We start from the raw sequence: 20,847 nt of genomic DNA, 5'->3' as shown, positions 1-20,847 counted from the left end.
ATTAAATGAGTCGGGTGTATCGTCGTGCATTTATCTTGCCAGTAATGTTCTATGATGCTCTGATGCACTTTGGGAATTGGTTATCTTGTCTTCAGTGCAGAACATTTGTTTATTAATGCATGAGAAGAATCCTTGTTACTACCTTGAACCTATTTTATAATCCATATTGTTATGCACTAGCGCGTGTGCGTGTGAAATAGATGGATTATGGTCCCGTACCCAATAAGATGGATATGTGTGTGTGTTAGAGAGAGAGAGAGGGAGAGGGGGAGAGAGAGTGAGGAGGAGGGAGGGAGAGAGAGTGTGTGAGAATTTGATGGTAAAAAGGTCGTCAATGTCAGTTGATATGTATGAGAATATTAAATGTAATATTAACATAATTGATATTGAACTCTTAAAGTTAATGTGGCCCCGTTGCAACCCACGGGTGTTCTTCTAGTAAGAAGAACAATCGAGGTTGACCCATTTCTGTAGGTTGACTCCACTCCACTGTCCATGTCCCACTGCACAAGAGGTTGACCCATTTCTGTAGAACAAAAAGGTTGTACTTTTCGAGTTCGCCCCCACCCTTCCTCGCCGCCGGCGCCGCCCATTCCCCATCTTTTCTTCGTAGCTAGAATCTTTCCTCGCGTCCGGGCTCCTCCCCGCCCCCCGCCCGAACCATCGACCTTGACCTGGCCGGGGACGCATGGCGGCGAGCGAGGACGGCAGCGGAAACGGCGGCGTGGAGGCCTTCCTGGCGTCGTGCGCGGCGTCCAGCGACGAGGCGTACGGCGCCTCCAGGCCCCCGCCACGCGCGCCCAGGCGAGGCGCCTCCTCGGCGCCGTCCGTCGCCGCCTCGCCGACGACCCCGCCGCCGGACAGAAGGAGGAGTGCTTCCGCGCCTTCAGCCTCCGCATCCGCGACGTCGTCCTACAAGGTCGGCCCACATCCTCCCCCCACTCCCCGGCAAATCGAATCGGTAAAAGTCGAATGTTGATCCGGCCATCACCGCCCATCAGCACTGAACTTTGTAATCGGTTTGCTTAAAATTTTGAATCTGTCTGGCGTATTTTATTTGACCGCAGTTTAGCTCTTAATTAGGTTTTCGCTTCAGAATTTCCCTTTTGTGGGGATCACTTCTTAGGGTATCTGATTCCTAAAAGCTCTTTATATGAATCTATTATATAGATGTTTCTAGGGTTATTGTATATAGATGTAGTGGTCTTTGTGCAGGAAAAACTGCAGTTTACAAGTTTCTTACATTATCTGGACTGGAGTCCGGACCTGCCATGATTCCTTTGTTATTATTTGTACATATAAATTATTAACTGCTGTCTTTAGTTCGCGCATGTCACGATGGTAAAAGCTTTCATTATTACTGATTTTTGTTCTGGTTGCGTAAGAAATTTATCAAATGCTTTTAGGATCCAAGCAAAGAAAGAAGCTAATAATGATGGAGATACCTAGCGTTTTCGGTCCTGGAGATAGGTCTATCACTCTCTACGAGGGCATCAATCATCATCCAGATCCAGATTCCATTTTCAGGAGTAAGACCGTCGCACAGCTGGGATGTGGCAATGGTTGGATATCCATTGCGCTAGCAGAAAAATGGTGCCCTTCCAAGGTTGGTGTCTCTTGTCCCGTCTCCTTTGGACATTTATCTTATGGTCGTTGTTATGTAAGTGGGAACTGCAGCAGTTTGACATTTGTTTATAGAAGTGGGTGCTCCATAGTTAGATATTTACTCAGGTTTGATGATATGATACTTCTCAGACTTCTGATAATCTGCCGACAGTCTAAGTTAGTCGGAACATCTGAGAAAACGATATATGTTGAGCATTCTTCCGAATCTAGGCGAGGCACTAGTACACACTGAATAATCTGTCTTTCGAAAGGGAAAAGAGAAAATAACGCGCAATTATTTGAGCCTCAGATGCCAGGGAACTGAATTAGTTCTGGCTCAGCTCTACATTACGTTAATAGTTCAGCCACATATTTTTGCCAGAATCCAAGCTGAGCATCTTTTGTTTCTTTGAAGGTCTATGGTCTGGATATTAACCCAAGGGCAATCAAGATTGCATGGATAAATCTTTATTTAAATGCACTGGACGACGATGGTCTTCCAATTTACGACAGGGAGGGGAAAACACTGCTTAATAGAGTTGAATTCCATGAATCTGATCTTCTTTTTTTACTGTAGAGACAACAAGATAGAACTTGATAGCATTGTTGGATGCATACCGCAGGTACGGTCAAACGAAATTGTAGTAGACCCAGAACTGAAGGAAAATGCTGACTCTTATAATCTAATTTTCAGATTCTTAAACCCAATCCAGAGGCAATGTCAAAGATTATCACTGAAAATTTAAGCAAGGAGTTCTTGTATTCCTTGAGCAGCTACTATGCTCTTCAAGTAAGTCAGGCATCTTTTGCATGTTCATCACTTCAGCCATTTAATCTACCAAATACCAACGGTGATTTATCTTAACATTGTTTTTTTCTAGCTGGGTTAGGAGGATCAAGAGTGAACTTTAAACCTACACATTTTTTTTCTGTAACTGCATTATTGTTCTTTGTAACCAGATTAGAAGAAAAAAATGTGTTTCAAACATATGTCATTTCCTTGTAGGCGTGTTCCTACCCCTGATATAATAAAAGTATACTTCAGAAATAATATATGATCTGTATGACTATATTTCTAACTTGATTCCACAAGTATAATTGAGTTAACAGCTTTGGGCTCTACACTAACATGGGCAACCAGAACAAATGATGGACAGTAGAATTACTTTCTTGGGGAGTAATCCTTTCCTCATCTCAACTTTGCATGGCTTTATTGTGTTACAATTTATAACTATAAACATGATTAGCATTCCACACTTTTCCATGAAAAATGAATGAATGATTGCTGAAATATGGAGTTATTCACAGTTTCTTCTAGAACACTGGAATTATTAGCAGTGATATTCAATTTTTCTCTGTTTGAATAGAGTTTTGATTTGTTGCTATGCATTGATAATCTGTCTGACATGATGTACACATATTTTCTCATAAAGTCAATATTTCTTATTCCAATTTCCCTTTTGTTCATTTCTTGTATGCTTGTAAACTTACTGCATGACTTACTGCCTCCAGGGTTTTGTGGAGGACCAATTTGGCCTCGGGTTGATTGCACGGGCAGTTGAAGAAGGGATGACTGTCATAAAGCCTACGGGTACTATGATATTCAACGTGGGAGGCCAACCAGGTCAAGGTGTCTGTGAATGCCTATTTCTACGCCGTGGATTTCGCATCACTAAGCTCTGGCAAACAAAAATTATGCAGGTAGCATTTCTGTGACATACCATATGTTAATTAATCAGGAATTCCTGGTTTGGCCAACAATATATACTCCGAGATTTTCGTAAAAGAAGTACTTTGAGTTGTACTACAGTTAGTAGGGTTCTATAATGCAACGAAATGCCAGCTTATCATTATATATTAAAATGCCATTTTTTTGTGTGGATTACCAACTAGTTGGTTTGTTTGCAGGCTGCGAACACAGATATTTCGGCCTTAGTTGAATTTGAGAAAAATAGCCCGCATCGATTTGAGTTCTTCATGGGTTCTGTGGGGGATCAACCTGTTTCTGCACGCACTGCCTTGGCATACATGGAATCAGGTGGCCATATTTCACATGCTTTGTCCGTGTATAGCTGTCAACTTCGCCAACCCAACCAGGTTCTTTGTCGTTCTCTTTAGATTTGTAAAAACAATATTATAGCGACATAAATATTACTAATTCAGAGAATTTTCAGGTGAAGAAACTAACTGAGATACTTAAAAATGTATTCCATGAAGTCAGCAGGTCCCTCGATTTGTCCTTCGCTGATGATTCTACTGCCCAGGAAAAGATCACATTCCTAGTATACCTAGCTAGTTTCTTAAATGCGACCAAGCCCAATCCTTGTCAACCTCCAGCTGGATGTTTGAACTTCAGGAAACTTGTTGCTGAATTTATGAAGAGCTACCACCACATCCCATTAAATCCTGATGTAAGTCTTGGTGGCTATTGTCTTTACAATTAGTTATACCATAATTTCTCATATTGAGCTATTCTGTGCTTGTATCTTATGCATTATATGATGCTCCCTTTTCATTTCTTGTACACCAGAATTTTGTTGTATTCCCTTCCCGTGCGGTGGCAGTCGAAAATTATCTTCGACTGTTCTCACCAGCGCTTGCAATTGTTGATGAACATTTGACCAGACACTTGCCCATGCAATGGTTAGGATATTCAGAAATCGAGGTACCTCTCTGTCTGTCTGTCTCTCTCTTTCTCTCTGTGTGTGTGTGTGTGCGTGCGTGTGTGTCATGCAACACTTCTTGTTTGAGCAGCATGTGATCTGTACTGCTTAGTAGTGTTTTATAAAAATATCTTGTTTGATGGGAACATGGAAAAGACATACCTGTTATGTGAAGAAAAATGTTGGCTCAAGAATGTTGAATACTACTGCTTCTTTTTGAAATTTCAGGGAAGAATAGATTGCAACAATGCTGAAGGCGTGATCACTGTAATTGAAGCACCACGCCAATCAGATTTACTGATTGAGTTGGTCAGAAAACTGAAGCCTCAGGTTGTCGTTACTAGCATTGCCCAGTTTGAGGCTATCACCAGTGCTGCTTTCTCGAACATACTAAGCGCAACAGAAGATGTTGGTTGCCGGTTGTTCCTAGATATTTCAGAGAACCTGGAGTGGTCTTGTCTGCCAAGCTCAAATGGTGTGTTGAAATATCTTATTGGAAACACCCTACCTTCGCATGCTTTCTGTGAAGGAGACTTATATACCATTTCATACCATTTAGCCTGGAACTCTATTAGAACTTCTGTGCATTCTTGCACCTACATTGGAAACAGTCTTAAGGTTTCATTTTGTATCTGCTCCATCTTACTTTTGGTTAAAATTTGCAGGTTTATTCTGATCTGGAAGTTGCTTTTGCCATTTCTGAGGATGCTTCTGTCTGCAAGGCATTGTCACAAACAATTGAGCTATTGGAAGGAAATACTTCTGTGATCAGCCAGCAATATTATGGCTCTCTTTTCCATGAGCTGCTGGCGTTTCAAATTGGTGACCGTCATCAGCATGCACATCAAGTGGTAAGCAGAATTTCCCTCCTCTGATTCTCCGCCTCACGGTAACATCTTGGGCTTGTCTAATTTCCCGGCATAAGTCAGCTAGTTCTAAAATCCTGGGTTTGTCGCTCCTCCGTTAGTTGGATACACACTTATTTACAGTGACCAGCTAAATTTATCAGTGGGATATTTGATTATGTTTTCATCATGACTAATAGCAAGTAAAATTCCCCGCAAAAAAATGTAAGTAAAATTATTAATAATATGGCCAGGCACCTATGGAAAACCACCCTCAAGAAAAAAAGGACGCATGTGGAATACTTTTGTGACCTTTGTTAGGAATATGCAACTTAGTATTCCAATGAGGCCATAGGCCGATATATATACATGTACAGGTGTGGAACATATGCAGGAAACCCCTTATATAATGGGATAAATACAAAGGGGCACATGACTATATTATATATACTCTAACACCCCCCCTCAAACTCATGGTGGATGAACAACACTGAATTTGGAGAGATAGAAGCAGAGTCGGTGTAGTGACAGAAACACCAAAATCCTGAAGTAACCACCGTAACCAAGTCACCTCTGCTGTCAAAAGAGCCATCGCTCGTAACTCAGCCTCTGCACTCGAACGGGAAACTGCGGTCTGTTTCTTTGTCTTCCAGGCAATGAGAGAACCACCAAGAAAAACACAGTAAGCAGAAAGTGAACGGCGATCTGAAGGATCACTAGCCCACGTAGCATCCGAATAGGCCTGAAGCTGTAAAGAACTGGAGCGAGGAAAGAATAGACGGTGAGAGATCGTACCCCGAAGATATTGAAGAACACGAAGGAGATGACTATAGTGAACCGATGTGGGAGCAGAGACAAACTGACTCAGAATATGAACCGGATAAGAGATGTCCGGACGAGTGACAGCTAGATAGACAAGACTGCCAACAAGATGACGATAACGCGTCGGGTCAGGGAGAGGATCACCATCGGTAGCACGGAGGTGAACATTGAGCTCCATAGGAGTCTCAACAATGCGCTCGTCAGTAAGAGCAGCACGAGCAAGAAGATCCTGGATATACTTTTCCTGGGATATAAAAAAGCCATCAGAGGTAGAAGAGACTTCAATCCCAAGAAAGTAGCGAAGAGGTCCAAGATCAGACATAAGAAATTGCTCACTAAGACGGGCCTTTACAAAGGCACTATACTCGGGGTCATCCCCAGTGATGATCATGTCATCAACATAGAGAAGAAGAAGAGTCCGACCACGAGGAGAAAGGTGAATAAACAATGCTGGATCGTGAGCACTTGCTGAAAAACTAGCGGCAGTGACCACATAGGCAAAACGCTCAAACCAGGCGCGGGGGGCTTGCTTAAGGCCATAGAGAGAGCGACGAAGACGACATACCATGCCATCAGGAACAGAATACCCAGGTGGTGGCTGCATGTACACCTCCTCACGCAGCTCACCATTAAGAAAGGCATTCTTAACATCAAGCTGAGATATAGACCAGTGGCGTGCAGAGGCAACGGCAAGAAGTGTACGAACAGTGGTCATGGGCCACAGGAGCAAAAGTCTCGTCATAATCACGACCATGCTCCTGCTGAAAACCACGAGCCACAAGACGAGCTTTGTGACGCTCAAGAGAACCATCAGAGCGAGTCTTAACCTTGTAGACCCACTTACAAGTGATGGGACGGACGCTGGGAGGAAGAGAAACAAGATCCCAGGTACCAGTGCATTCAAGAGCAGCAATCTCCTCTGCCATCGCAAACTACCATTCAGGATGAACAACAGCTTGACGGTAAGAAGTCGGCTCAAGAACAACAGCACCAATGGTGGGAAATCCAAAGCGATCAACAGGCGGACGAGGACGAGAACGCAAGCCATAAGTAGGCTGAGAGGAAGATGACGACGCATCCATAGAGGCATCCACCGGTCGTGAACGACGAGTGTAATGCTGAGGAAAAGATGGAACAATAGAAGGAGGAATCGCCAAGGTAGAATCAGGGGGTGGCGACGAAGAAGTCACCGGAGATGAAGGTGTAGAATCAGGTGACATGCTAGGCGTGGAGACCGGGGAAGATGGTGGCTGCAAATCGACTGGAGGTGGAGAAGCAGAGGGAGTGGAACGAATAGGCACAGGCTCGACGGGGGTGATAGGTGAGTCAGGAAAAGTGAGGAAAGAGATATCCTCCACTGAAAAAGTCGAGGAAGATGGGCGTGGGTAGAAGGGACGAGACTCATCAAAAGTCACGTCTCGAGAGATACGCATCCGACGACCGATAGGATCCCAACAACTATAGCCCTTATGCTCATCACTGTAGCCTAAGAAGACACACTCAACAGACTAAGCGGTCAGTTTGGTGCGTTCGCGATGGGAAAGAAGAACATAGCAAACACAACCAAACAAGCGAAGCATCGAATAATCGGGAGAACGATCAAAAAGACGCTCGAAAGGAACACCACCCTGTAGAGCAGCGGAAGGCTGTATATTGATAAGATAGGTGGAGGTGGAGACGGCCTCAGCCCAGAAATGAGGCGGGAGAGAGGCGGCGATCATCAACGCATGAGCCGTCTCAAGAAGGTGACGATGCTTGCGCTCAGCCACACCATTCTGAGCATGAGCACCGGGACAAGAGAACTGAGCAAGAGTGCCCTGCTCAGCAAGAACTCCACGCAACATCTTGGAGATATACTCTCCAGCAGAGTCAGCACGGAACACACGAATAGGCGTAGAGAACTGAGTGTGAACCATGGCAGCAAAACGCTTATAGATAGATAAGACCTCACTACGAGAAGACATAAAATATATCCACGTGTGTCGCAAGAAATCATCTATAAAGATAATATAGTAGCGATGACCTCCCTTCAAGGCAAAGGGAGCTGGACCCCAAACATCAGAGTGAACAAGGTCGAAAGGACGCCGAGACACAGTCTCACTATGAGGATAAGGTAACTGGACCTGTTTACCAAGCCGACAACCCTGACAGTCTAAAGACACACCGCCGGAGACGGATCCAAGAAGATCACGTCGAACTAAGGATGAGAGACGAGAGCCACATAAATGACCAAGGCGATGATGCCACTGCTGAAAAGAGCTGGTAGACAAGGCAACAGTGGTGGAGAGACTGGCGGCGGTGGCAACGGATGGAAGGTGAAGCCAGTCAAGCTCCCAGAGACCCTGAGAGTCACGGCGCCGGAGGCCAGCACCAAGAAGAGCACCAGTGTGACGGTCTAGAACGGAACGTGAGTCAAAGTCGAGAATGACCCTGCAACCAGAGTCAACAATCTGACCACCGGAAATGAGCTGCGTGGTAAATCGAGGAACATGAGCAACATCGGGAACATGAAAAGATGAAGTGCTAAGAGTGCCTCGACAAGTAACTGGGAGAGAGGTACCATCCGCAGTAAAAACATGAACAGGAGAATCGAGAGGTCGAGTAGAGGACAGAATGGATGAATCATGAGTCATATGAAAAGATGCTCCAGTATCAAGAATCCACGGAGATGTACCTGCTTGTGTAGAGGGTGGTCTCACAATGCCAGAAGAGTCAGTAGCAGAACCAACAAAACCTGTCGGTGAAGAACCAGGGGACGCATCGAGCAGGCATCGAAGCCGCGTAATCTCCTGCTCAGTCAGGAGCTCAACTGAAGTGGTCGACTTAGATGCGCCCGACGGTGAAGAGCCGGAGGCAGCCAGCAGATCGCGAAGTCGCACAATCTCCTGCTCGGTGAAGTACATAGCTGAAGGAGTCGACGCGGTAGCACCACGAGAGGAGCGATCACCACCACCCGTGGAAGCCGCTAGATGTGGCGATGTAGCATGATCAGTAGCGTCCGCAAAGGCCGATGGAGGTGGAGGTGTAGAGCGACAATCACCATGTGTGAAGATCGCAGGAGGAGCCGCAAAAGAGCGACAAGCCCAGTCTATGAAAGACGCCGAAGGAGACGACGCCATAGGCGGACGGGCACCAAGCACTGAGGATCGATGCATGTGCAAGATAGGATCGGTATAGGGAACACCCCCAGAAGGCAACGAGCAGCAATGAGACATCTGATCAAACGAAGACGTACTCTTTTTTTTAGCCAACCCAACCAGTCAATCCCGAATTCCTGATCCACCGGAACACAGCGTCGCTGGATGCCTGGATGAAGCAGCCCAATGTCCAAAGTAGCAGCCGAGGCCTCGCTCAGATCGAGCGGGCGGCTGACTCGTGCTGCCGTGCACGCGCGTCTGTACAGCTGGATTCGACGAGGGCAGCGGGATCTGGTGAGGGCGGCCGAGACCAGCAGCTGGCGGCGGAATCCACTAAGGAGCGGCGCCGGCAATGGAACCAGACAACCAGTCGATGGAGGACTGGCAAGGACGCACCAAAAAGATAGAGCCGGGAGACCTGTAGATTCAGCCGAAGTACGCGGACGGGCGTGCAGTAGAGTAGGAGCAGCAATCGGCCGGGGAGAGACCGAGAAAGAGAGGCGCAGCGACGGCGGACACACAAATTTTTGGATCGGAGGAGCACGAGTTGCGCGTGCGAAAAAAAAGCCTAGGCTCTAATACCATGTTAGGAATATGCAACTTAGTATTTCAATGAGGCCATAGGCCGATATATATACATGTACAGGTGTGGAACATATGCAGGAAACCCCTTATATAATGGGATAAATACAAAGGGGCACATGACTATATTATATATACTCTAACAACCTTAATGTTTAACTGTTTTGGTTTGTTGGCTTTTAATATCTTTTTCAGAGACAAGCAGCAGAAAAGATACCTGAGAAGATGATACAGTTTTCTAATTCAGCCATGTCTACCCTAAAAGAAGCTGATTTTTTCACTCCTGATTCCAAGGATTCTAGTGTCATTCATATGGATTTAGACCGCAGCTTCTTACCAGTACCTTCTCCACTGGGCGGCTCCATTTTAGCAAGTTTTGCTCGGCGGAACGTCATGGATTTTGAAACTGACGTTCGTTCCAGCATCGAACAGCTGGTGGGAGATAACTATGGTTTCCCAGGAGACAGTTGTCCCGACGTTACATTTAACAACCGTTCATGTGGCTTCTCTAAGGAAATTATATGAGGGAGCACCTGCTCACCTTCAAGCTTCTTGCTTGGGGCAGGCCCTTCCCATGGGCACCAATGGGCACTATGTCTCGGCAGCAAAGTTTATGCATGCAAAAACATTGACGATTCCAACAAATGTACGTTCAGGCTTCAAGATTGAACCGACCGCTCTAAGAGCAGCTCTGGATGATGCATATGAGAATGAGAATGTATGGCCATGGGTGTATATTTTTGGCCCTACAGTTAACCCTTCTGGTTCCCTGTACAGTGATGACGAGATAAAAGATTTGCTTTCCATTTGTGCTGAACATGGAGCTAGGGTAGTGATAGACACCTCCTCCTCTGGTCTGGAGTTCGAAACCGGAGATGGCCGGAGCCTGTGGAATTTGGATAGTTTTTCTTATAATATTGCTTCATGTCTCGCACTCCGCGTTTTTATGCTTGGGGAGCTGTCCCTTCAGCTGACCATGAGTGGGTTTGACTTTGGGTTTATGATTTACATTGACCCGTCCTTGATCAAACATATGTTAACAAGCCTGAGTCAACCACACCGCACATTGAAGTATACTTTCAGAAAACTGTTGTGTCTTAAGAACAAGAGGGACCAGCGCTTCTCTGATCTCATTGAGGAGCAAAAGGAGACACTGAAGCATCGTGCCGATAAGTTGACTAAGGTTAGCTCTCTGTGACATTCTAAATCGCCCTCTCAAACTTTGTGTTCCCTCCCAAATCTTAGTCCAGAGATGGGACATTGGCAGTTCAGAGAAATCTTATGTTTGGCATGAACGCCCCTTTTTTGTTTTCATTTTCTGATTTCCTGCAATGAACAGACACTCGAGAGCTGTGGCTGGGATGTCGTCGGCTGCCATGGCGGTATCTCAATGCTGGCGAAACCAACGGCCTACATCGGCAAATCGTTCAAGATAGACACTTTCGAAGGCGAGCTCGATGGCTGCAACATCAGGGAAGCGCTCCTTAGATCCACTGGACTCTGCATATCCAGCAGCAAGTGGACCGGGATACCGGACTACTGCCGGTTCAGCTTTGCTCCCGAGAGCAGCGAATTCGACCAGGCGATGGACTGCATAACTCGGTTCAGGGAGTTGGTTCTAGGAGACAATGCACAGATGAATGTTAATAGTAGCTAGGGGTTAATTTGAGTCATCCTCATGGAAAGTAAAACCTGAAGAGATGTAGTAATGTTTTTTCTTTTATCTGCTTGGTAACTGATTATAAAATGGAAATGAGGTTTTCTGATGGAATTGCTGGCGAGTGGCTTATATTGTGGAGAATATAGAGGAGTATTCCTTCACTATGGGTATATCATAAGACCAAACCGGATGCTAACTACTTTATCTACTGGAATCAAATACTTCGACTAAATTTCATAAAGCAGACGGTTTAGTGGCTCAACTTTTCAAGATATCCTGAAAAACGTTTTTATATTATGGGACGGAGGAAGTAGTTATCACCGTCCCTGAACAATGAACTGACTTCAGCAGATTGACTTGCTTGATTTGTATCGCTTTACCTGTTAATCATGCTGTAAGCAGCACTACCATGTTTAACTGTGGGCAAAGACCCCAACTTGTTGATTCAAGAACACCCAGTTCTTCTTAGATGAGACATCACTAAGGAAAGAATGCTGAAAGGTAACTTTCTATTTCTGTTCTACAATTATCTGCTTAAATTGCGAAAGAGTACCCAAGAAGCAACTTTATATCATACTCCCTCCGTCCCAAATAAGTATCTTGACCTTAGTACAACTTTACACTAAAGGTAGTGTTAGGAATAAGCAACTTATCTTTATTGAAGGCCCAAGGGGCATATATATATTACACAAGACTTGAGGTGCAAGGAAACTAAACATAGACTAATAAGGACTCCTAGACCAATACTAATACTCCTTAACACCCCCCTCAAATGCAAAGCGTATGCAATAGCATTGCATTTGAAGAAGTGTAATACTAAAAAAAATGATAATCCAAATCCGCGTCTTGAGAGTGTCGTCGTAGCATGAAGAGTCTTCAAAACCTGTCAAGTCGCCAAAGGGGATAACGAAGAGATGGCACATCAGAGGAAGACACCGCACCAATAGAAGATACAATAGAAGTATCAAGAGAAGATGGGTTGTCAAAAGAAGATGGCCATCAAGAGAAGAAGCATTGCTTAAAGAATCATGGCCCATGAAAACCGACGGCGAAAGAAGTTCGGCGGCAAGAGAATGAGCTTAGATCAACAATGCAAAGAGAGGCCACAGAAATCCTATAGAGAGGACAATGACCAGAAAAAGGATGACGGACAAAAGTTTGGTGGACTCGCATGACATGAGAAACACAAAATATCAACAGATTTGGTGGACACAGCAGAAAACAAGGAAGGTAAAATCTAGGAAGCATACACGACACAAAGATGCAAAATCCATCGTGTATGCAGAAGACATTGGACTCCTTTTTTTTTGTTGTTGAAATCAAGATGGGAACGGAAAGACAGCAGCTAGTATGCAGGAGCGAACTCAGCAGCAAAGCAGCAGCTATAGCACAGCAGCCTGAACGCAGCAGCACGCACATCGATCTGGAGCTGGACGAGGTAACCCGATCTGGCGCACAGGTGCGAACGCAGCACAGTAGCCAACCAGGCGAGGCGGGCTTTGATCCATGCAGGCGATCACGGCTGTGCAGGCGCACGTCATGGGCGCACTCATCACCAGTTTGGATCCAGCGAAGCAGCTGGGCGGCAGGTGCCCCGCGAACGACAGCGGAAGACGAGATCGACCCAGAAAAGAATAGATCGACCGAGAAAAAAAAACTAGTGAATCGTAAGGACGAGTTGCGGCGTCCGGAGACCTAAACCTAGGCTCTAATACCATGTTAGAAATAAGCAACTTATCTTTATTGAAGGCCCAAGGGGCATATATATATTACACAAGACTTGAGGTGCAAGGAAACTAAACATAGACTAATAAGGACTCCTAGACCAATACTAATACTCCTTAACAGGTAGTACAAAGTTGAGACACTTATTTTGAGACAGAGGGAGTAACAAATTGTTCGTGTTCCTTGGTACTGGGATATGGTTCTGACAATAATTTTCTTACTGACCCTCATTCTTCATGCATTAAAATCTGAAACATATCTTCTACAACAGAGTTTTTATCGCGGCTTGAATTGTTTCCGAAACTGGTTCAGTCTAGTGATGTGTCTAGGCAAGAATCTTCTTAGCTAGACGGTGGAAAGCCTTGTGCATTGTGGAAGGATTTATTCAAGGCAATGATATATATGTCCTTTTTGCAGTATATCAGGAAGTGTATGACCTGTATTTTAGTTTTTGCCCCTAATAGTGATTGGTATTGTAGGTTAGGTTTCTTCGATACCGTCTCTGACTAAATTTGAAAGAATCTAAGCCTGGGCTGTTTTAGTGCAGATTACTAGATGGAAAGGTGAAATTCTCGAAACTCTGAGGTAATGTAGTTGGTTCATCACAGAATTCTTGTGCAACATGGCTGCACACTGGTGTTTTACTATGTTTATCACCCTTTCAATTAAATCTTGATGTTGGTATGACTCTCCGGTTACCCATGATTGCAGATCTGTACTGGCTATATTACTTGATATTAATACCTCTGTTTCCTACTGCTATAGGCATTAGACAGATAATGGACAACGGAAGAGCCTACGTCCATATATTTTTGAAGGTTTTTTTGTTGGGGGGATTTTTTGTTGCTGATAGTTAGACCGTCATCTTTGAGTATCACGAGCATTTGATCACGTAGGTTTCAAAAAAGTCTTTACCCATACTGACATGCCACCATCAGATCTCCACAACAATTATTATAGTGTGGTCCTTAGTCCTTACTGAACCGCCATGCCATGGTGTTACTCACACTCTTTGCGCCTCACTAAAACTCGGTTATTTCTATTATGCACCGGATGCATGACTGCATGCGTGGCTCATGCTTCCTAAAGCCCCCCTTGAAATCAGGACTGGGATACTCAAAAAAGCTTCGCAGCTCAATGCAGCAATGGCGACTCTTTCTCCCCCTGTGGTACACCCGCAGGTCTCCCTCCGGCGACAAGGGTGGCGGCGGCTGCATGGCTTGCCAAGCTGCCAGTTCAGACACGCCGGGAGAGTGCAGTCCAGCTACAGGGGACTCGAAGCGCTGTACGATGATGGGTACGGGACGGTCAAGGGCCTGGACTACTACTATCAGGCACTCGGGCAGCTGGTGGGGTATGACAGCGGGCCGCCCTGCTGGTTATGCCCTGTCGATGCTGGCTCGACGGTCGAGGATGCTCCACTCATGCTGTATTTGCCAGGTAAGAAAATGTGTGGAAATGTTGTGTCATCGACAGCTTCCCATGTCTGTCTCCATGCATATCTTTCCGGTTTGTTGATGCCTGATTGTTTAGGTGAGTAGTACACTCTAATTTCAGGTGCTGATCTGGGGTTAAATCTGAATCTTTTCAGGAGTAGATGGGATGGGGATGGGGCTCTGCATGCACCACAAGGCTCTTGGAAGGTGAGATACAAAGAGAAGTTTCCTTGTGAAAATTTATGGTGAACCCAGAGTGTAATTTTGATAGTTTAAATATATTATACACTTGTTTTTTCATTTGCAGGATATTTGAACTTAGATGCTTGCACATTCCTTTTCACGACCGCACACCATTCGAAGGTATCAGATACCTGTGTATTAACTGATTAATTTCTCTCCGAAGCATTTTGCATCTGAATTGAAAATTTGAGCTTACTTTAAGATTCAGAGTGAAATGCATCCGTTTCGTTTGAAAAGGAATATTTCATTTCTCCCTTCGTCCGCACCAAGAAGATGGACACACCACACAAAGCCATGTTTAGAGAAATGACCTCCGGTTAACATGTGGCAAAAACAATAGATGCTCAATCATTAAGTTCTGAAGATTAATTGTATGATTCTAGCTGCTTTTCATTTTCAGAACTTGTCACAATGGTAGAAGATGTTGTGAGGGCAGAGCATTCCACTTCTCCTAATAAGCCCATCTATCTATTGGGGAATTCCTTTGGAGGATGCTTAGCTCTTGCAGTTGCTGGTCGCAATCCCCGTATTGATTTGATACTGGTACTAGTCAATCCAGGTATGCAGGAAAACCTGATGGTATGCGAGTGAACCTTCCTATTTATAAGATTTCTAATATACATTATCTTGTTTCGTCTCTCTTTTTTCTTCCGGGGAAAGCTACTTCATTTGAGAGGTCAGACATAAAAAAGCTTCTGTCAGTTTTCAGCTCGAACAACGCCTATATTGCAATTACAGCTCTACTGAACTACAACATCGGTAAGTACCTTGTAGGGTCCAGCATATAAAATTGAAGAAATAACATGTATTGAAATGAGCTACTAGAAATTAACCAAGAACGGCGACGCATTTGTTGGACTTAAGGTTGTCTGATAATTAGCATGATATACACCTGTTTACATCTTTTCTTTAAGTTTTTTGTACTTGCTTCTTCTGTTCTTCCTGATCATGAGACCAGACAACGAGGTGAACATGGCTCTGAGTAGAATGCAAAGTGGGGAGCATCCTTTAGAAGCACTCGGCAGATTGACAAGTAACATGTCAACTTTTCTGAAGCAAACGGTGTGTAATATCAATTTCTTTGTGTCTTGTTTCTATGTATCTAATTTTATCAAGAGAATACATATTAAGGGAGAAAGCAAGTTAATAAATAGTTGCGTGCATCAATCGAAGCAGAGGCCAGAGGCTTTCTCCTTCTAAAAAAGAAAATTAAAGGAGAAAATAGTGTGGAAATGAACTTTTTCCGTACTATCTTTTTCTCACGTTTCATCTACCATTTTGTCCAGAATATGTGCATTTAACTGTTTTGAAGGTAAATCTGTGTGCCTTTAATTGCAGAATATACTGGACAAACTACCAGAAGACACACTAAAATGGAAGATGAAACTCATCAAACGGGCTGCGCAATATGCTAATTGCCGTATACAATCAGTTACAGCTGAGGTGCTACTGCTAGCCAGGTTTGTGCCCTTAAGCTCAGTTCTCTACTTCCAGTTTCATCATTTTTTTTTGAGACGAGCGCAATTTCATCATGAGCTTTGCAGAATATTGTCGCATGATAAACACTACCGCATGATTTCTACGTTTCTTGTTTGAACGTGTATTTTTGTCGGATTTCTAACAAGTGGATTTATGGCATCATGACTGAGGTTCTTCTCTATGCTTGCACTCAGCTGCGATGACAACTTACTTCCGAGCAAATCTGAAGCCTACAGGCTACAGAACAAAATACCTAAATCCAAAATCTTCTTCTTTGAGAAGCATGGGCACAGCTTACTGTTGGTGAGTTATAGCAGACTTTATCAGATTGCAGTATATCTTGTGCACTGAAAGGAACAAGTGGTACACCTCAAAGGGACAATGCTGATGATATTCATCCCAAATTTCAGGAGCATGGTGTCCATGTCTCATCCATCATCAAATGTGTTGGTCTCTACCGCCATTCGAGGCGCTATCATCGGGTTTTCGACTACATCCCACCGTCCGCAACCGAGCTAAATGAAGTCGACAAAGCTAGCAGGTAACCAAAATCACCACCCTGCAAATTCTTACATGATACATGCTGAATACATCGATTGCACTGCCACATGTTATGCATTGGTAAATGCAGCGACCTGACGTTCAGAACGTGCCCGGCGATGTTCTCGACGTTGGAAGACGGCACGGTGGTACGGGGACTCGCCGGGGTGCCCGAGGACGGGCCAGTGCTGCTGGTAGGCAACCACATGTTGCTGGGGATCGAGCTCATCTCTCTTGCCGCGGAGTTCATGCGGCACAAGAAGGCTGTCGTCCGTGGCATTGCACACCCGCTGCTGTTCCCAAAGAAGACGAAGACGTGGTCGGAGGGACACGACTTCTTCGACTTCCTCAACCTGTGGGGCGGCGTGCCCATGACCTACAAGTACATATACGAGTTGCTGGCAGCTGGGGAGTTGGTGCTCCTCTACCCAGGTGGTTACAGGGAGGCAATCCACTGCAAGGTACACAATACAATTTGATTTGGATTTTATACTTTGAATTCTGTCAAGTAAATGCTACTATTATAAACTTATTATATTTAAACTTGTGGATTGTAGGGTGAAGAGCACAGGATTTTCTGGCCAGACCAGACTGAATTTGTTAGGATGGCAGCTCAGTTGAATGCCACAATCGTGCCGTTTGGAGTCGTCGGAGAGGATGACCTCTTGAACGTAGGCCATCACCTGTTATTTCCGGATTAAGTCCTCCCTTGCTTAATTTGCGAGTAAACACATTCTGCGGTCTTTTTAGGGGCTATTTCACACTAGAATCGAATAGATGAAACATCCATACTTCCATAGCCAAGATTTAACAGCCCTCAAACTGCCAGAGATCCAAAATTGTAAACACATGCATTGCATAGCAACTAATCAGCATTTCCCTTAGTTAATAGACTCGTACTCACATATATACATTCAAAAATCCGCAGCTTCTTTGTACGTTCGACGATATCAGGAGCATGCCTTTCGGCAGGGAGATGATGCGGGCCTACAGTAAGCATCTGAAGCTAAGGTACATTATCTCTCAGAAATCATGCTAGCTAAGATAAGTCCCTTCTCAGGTTCCGTTTATAACTTTATATACTGGCTGTTTTGTTCCAAGGTCAACAGCCCACAAGGTCCTTAAGTAACCCGTCTGTCTTTTGGCTACTGCAGGGATGCCAAGCACGAGGTGATCTTCCCGGGCGTGTGCCTAAAGATCCCGGGCCGGTTCTACTACCGGTTTGGGAAGCCGATCCTGATGCGGGAGAGGCAGGACGTCCTCACCGACCGGCACGCGGCGACGGACCTCTACACGCACATCAAGTCGGAGGTGCAAGGCATCATCTCCTACCTGCTGGATAAGCGGGAGGAGGACGAGTACAGGAAGATCTCGCGGAGGCTCATGTTCATGGCTTCCCAGGGGTTCGACACCCAAGTTCCGTCGTTCGATCCTTGACATACACTAGTTGCCACATGGAATGAGAATGTAGCTACCGAATATTCATTTTTCGACCTTTGATCAGACATTTATGCAGAATAATGCTTTGTAATTTGTGAAGCTGAATTTTCAGCATTACTGTTCAAAAATTAAATTCGTGTCTGCACTCTGTCGACCATGATTAATTGTTCAGGCTAGGCAAGCTCGGATGGTGGGAGGCCATGGCAGCTGGTACTCGTATGCCGGCCCGTTGCAGTACTTGTCGCCGTCGCTCATGCGCCTGAACTTCATGATGGAGAGATCGACGGAGATGATGCCAGAGCCTCCCGCCGTCCCCAGCACGACGGACCCCTCCACCACGGCAAGGATCTTCCTCGGAAGGGGCAGTTTGCTGGCACCTTGGAGCGCCCGGATCGATGGCTGCAGCGGGATCCTCCTCTCCTCTGCCCACGCATCACGGCCGAGGTTGTTCCATCGGCGGAAGGTCCTAAGTTCGTTCCTGTACAGCAGCGCGATCCGCACCGCGCCGTCGTTGCAGCACACGGCCCTCAGCTGGGGGTCGCACCGATATGGCAGCTGCTCCGGGAACAGGGAGGACGAGAACTCCTGGGTGCGCTTGTCGAGGACGAGGACCTCCGAGCGCCCGGTGTCGCTGTCCCTGCCTGTCCAGTAGACGGCATCTTGGGTGTTACCCGCGAGGAAGAAGAAGCCGCCCGACGGCGCATCGTAGGGGATCCCGCCGATCCGCCAGTCGTCGTCGGCGGAGGTGAACACGCTGGTGGTGACCGCGCCCTGGTCGCACGCCGTGACGATTATCCTGAAGTTGGACGGGCTGATGCCCCCGCCGTCGCCGTCGAGCAGGAAGGCCCCGAAGCAGCTCCAGTTGCCGAGGAACGACGGGTGGTTGATCACCCTGCTGCAGCACCGCGTGGTGGGATCGCAGACGACGAGTGAGGGCCGGTAGTCGTTGTTGCGGAAGCCGGGGCACCTGGTGAGGAGGAGCACGCCGTCCCTGCTGTCGGCGAGGTCCCAGCCGCGGCCGCCGCGGCTGTCCGGGAGAAAGCAGAGCGAGAAGTGCTGGGGCCACATGCCGGCGGTGTCGACCGACGCCGAGAGGGAGAAGATGGGGTTGCAGCCCGGGGGGCGCGACCCGTGCTTGCGCTCGTCGACGCGGTAGTGGCCGGCGACCACACGGCGCGCGTGGAGCGAGCGGAAGCGGGCGAGGAACCCGCCGCCGGCGATGACGCGGCGCCAGCGCTTGCACGCGCACGCAGCGCGCACGATGTGGAGGGACGTGGAGAGGCGCAGGAAGATCAGCTCGAGCGGGTCGTCGGGGACGTCGTGCACCGTCGTCGTCGTCGTCGCAAGCGGTGCCGCGGTGTTCTCGCCGCGGCCTGCCATGGCCACCTGCAGTATCAAAAGGCCGGCTCACGGTGTAGTGTCGTCTTCTTGCGGCGGAGGCAAGACCCTAGCGAAGTTTTGTTCGGGCTAACATGATCGATCGGTCCAAGCTAGATGGATGAGCAGGCGTACGTCCTCATATCTCCAACGAGTCCTTTTCTTTTCCTTTTTGAGGGTAACGGGTCCTCTTTCTTTTCTATATAAAAAAAAGATGTGTCTAGGGCATATCTAGATGGACGTTATTGCACATCTAAATGAGTGAATCAAGCATAAAAAAAATAATATTCACACAAGTCTCAATGTATGATCAATGACATAGGACTTAGATGTTCCGTACTTATAGCACATCTAGATGTGCTTTAGCAAAACTATAAAAAGAATCTGGTTTAGAAAAAGTTGGACTAAAAAAAATGCTTCAACAAGTTCTGTAAACGCAATTTTTTTAAACAGCCCAGCTTCTCTTCGATATCCTTTCCGTAAAGCATCTCATAAAAGTGCCACATTAGCGTGCCAACGCCATACCCACCGCATCCGACCACTGTGCTGCTGCTGCCGACCATCGTCCCCGCCACCGACCACCGCACCGCCGTTACCGACCACGTCGGCCCATGGGCGTTGGAGTACTTGTCCTTGTCGCTCAGGCGCCAAAACTCCATGGTGAAGAGGTCGAGGGGGGTGAGGCCAGAGACTCCCGCTGTCCCCAGCACGATGGAACCCTCCACCGCCGCGAGGATCTTTCTCGCCAAATGCAGTCCACCGGCGCCTTGAAGCGCCCAGATCTACGCCCATAGCGGGATCCTTCTCTCCTCTACCCACTAAGCATTGCTACTCTTGTTCCATCAGACGAAGGCCCGAGGTCGTTCTTATACAACAACACGATAAGCATCCCGCCGTCGTCGCATCACACGATGCTAAGCTGGGGGTTGCGCCGTGACGGCGGCTCCTCTAGGTATATGGAGCACGAGAACTCGTGGGTTTCTCTAAAGCAATGGAAATCTGTCCATAAATGCTCCCACGGTTAGGGAGCTTGAGTTGAGAGTTGAGAGTTGAGACAAGAATTGGTACTAGTGATAGGGCCATCTGGATTTTCTGAGCATATAAGAGCAACTCTAAAAGAGTCGCCATATGACTCTGATCGGTATAATAACCACCCATATACTGACCGCAGTCAAAAAGGCCGTTGTAATAGAGTCGTCATACACCACTGGGCATGCAAAAATATGTGGAGCACGCTCCAAATCGAGGCTATGAGCCTCCATATTTGGAGGCTAGGGGTTGAGATGCAGTGGC

General features: G+C 46.4%; 1 protein-coding gene and 1 pseudogene across 1 annotated transcript; both read left to right on the top strand.

Moving 5' to 3' along the window:
- Window positions 1-542: 542 nt before the first annotated feature.
- On the top strand, window positions 543-11,420 carry LOC123087910 (methionine S-methyltransferase-like; annotated as a pseudogene).
- A 2,684-nt stretch (window positions 11,421-14,104) lies between these two features.
- On the top strand, window positions 14,105-18,318 carry LOC123087911 (acyltransferase-like protein At1g54570, chloroplastic). Its single transcript, XM_044510030.1, has 13 exons — window positions 14,105-14,479; window positions 14,631-14,682; window positions 14,783-14,838; window positions 15,119-15,277; window positions 15,379-15,477; window positions 15,677-15,780; window positions 16,057-16,178; window positions 16,392-16,500; window positions 16,608-16,738; window positions 16,829-17,198; window positions 17,295-17,408; window positions 17,666-17,748; window positions 17,892-18,318. The coding sequence occupies exons 1-13, from the start codon at window positions 14,116-14,118 to the stop codon at window positions 18,172-18,174; spliced, it is 2,046 nt and encodes a 681-aa protein (XP_044365965.1). The 5' UTR covers window positions 14,105-14,115; the 3' UTR covers window positions 18,175-18,318.
- Window positions 18,319-20,847: the final 2,529 nt, after the last annotated feature.

Source organism: Triticum aestivum, chromosome 4A (assembly GCF_018294505.1).
Source record: "Triticum aestivum cultivar Chinese Spring chromosome 4A, IWGSC CS RefSeq v2.1, whole genome shotgun sequence".
Classification (NCBI taxonomy): Eukaryota; Viridiplantae; Streptophyta; class Magnoliopsida; order Poales; family Poaceae; genus Triticum; species Triticum aestivum.
This window is presented reverse-complemented; position numbering and strand designations above follow the sequence as displayed.

What these genes read in the sequence shown, in the direction of transcription:
- LOC123087911 (XM_044510030.1), top strand. Translation starts at nt 14,116, where the DNA reads ATGCTTCCTAAAGCCCCCCTTGAAATCAGGACTGGGATACTCAAAAAA. An exon ending in ACTGGTACTAGTCAATCCAG is followed by an intron (nt 15,278 to 15,378) that starts GTATGCAGGAAA and finishes TTCCGGGGAAAG; the next exon opens with CTACTTCATTTGAGAGGTCA. An exon ending in GGGAGGCAATCCACTGCAAG is followed by an intron (nt 17,199 to 17,294) that starts GTACACAATACA and finishes TGTGGATTGTAG; the next exon opens with GGTGAAGAGCACAGGATTTT.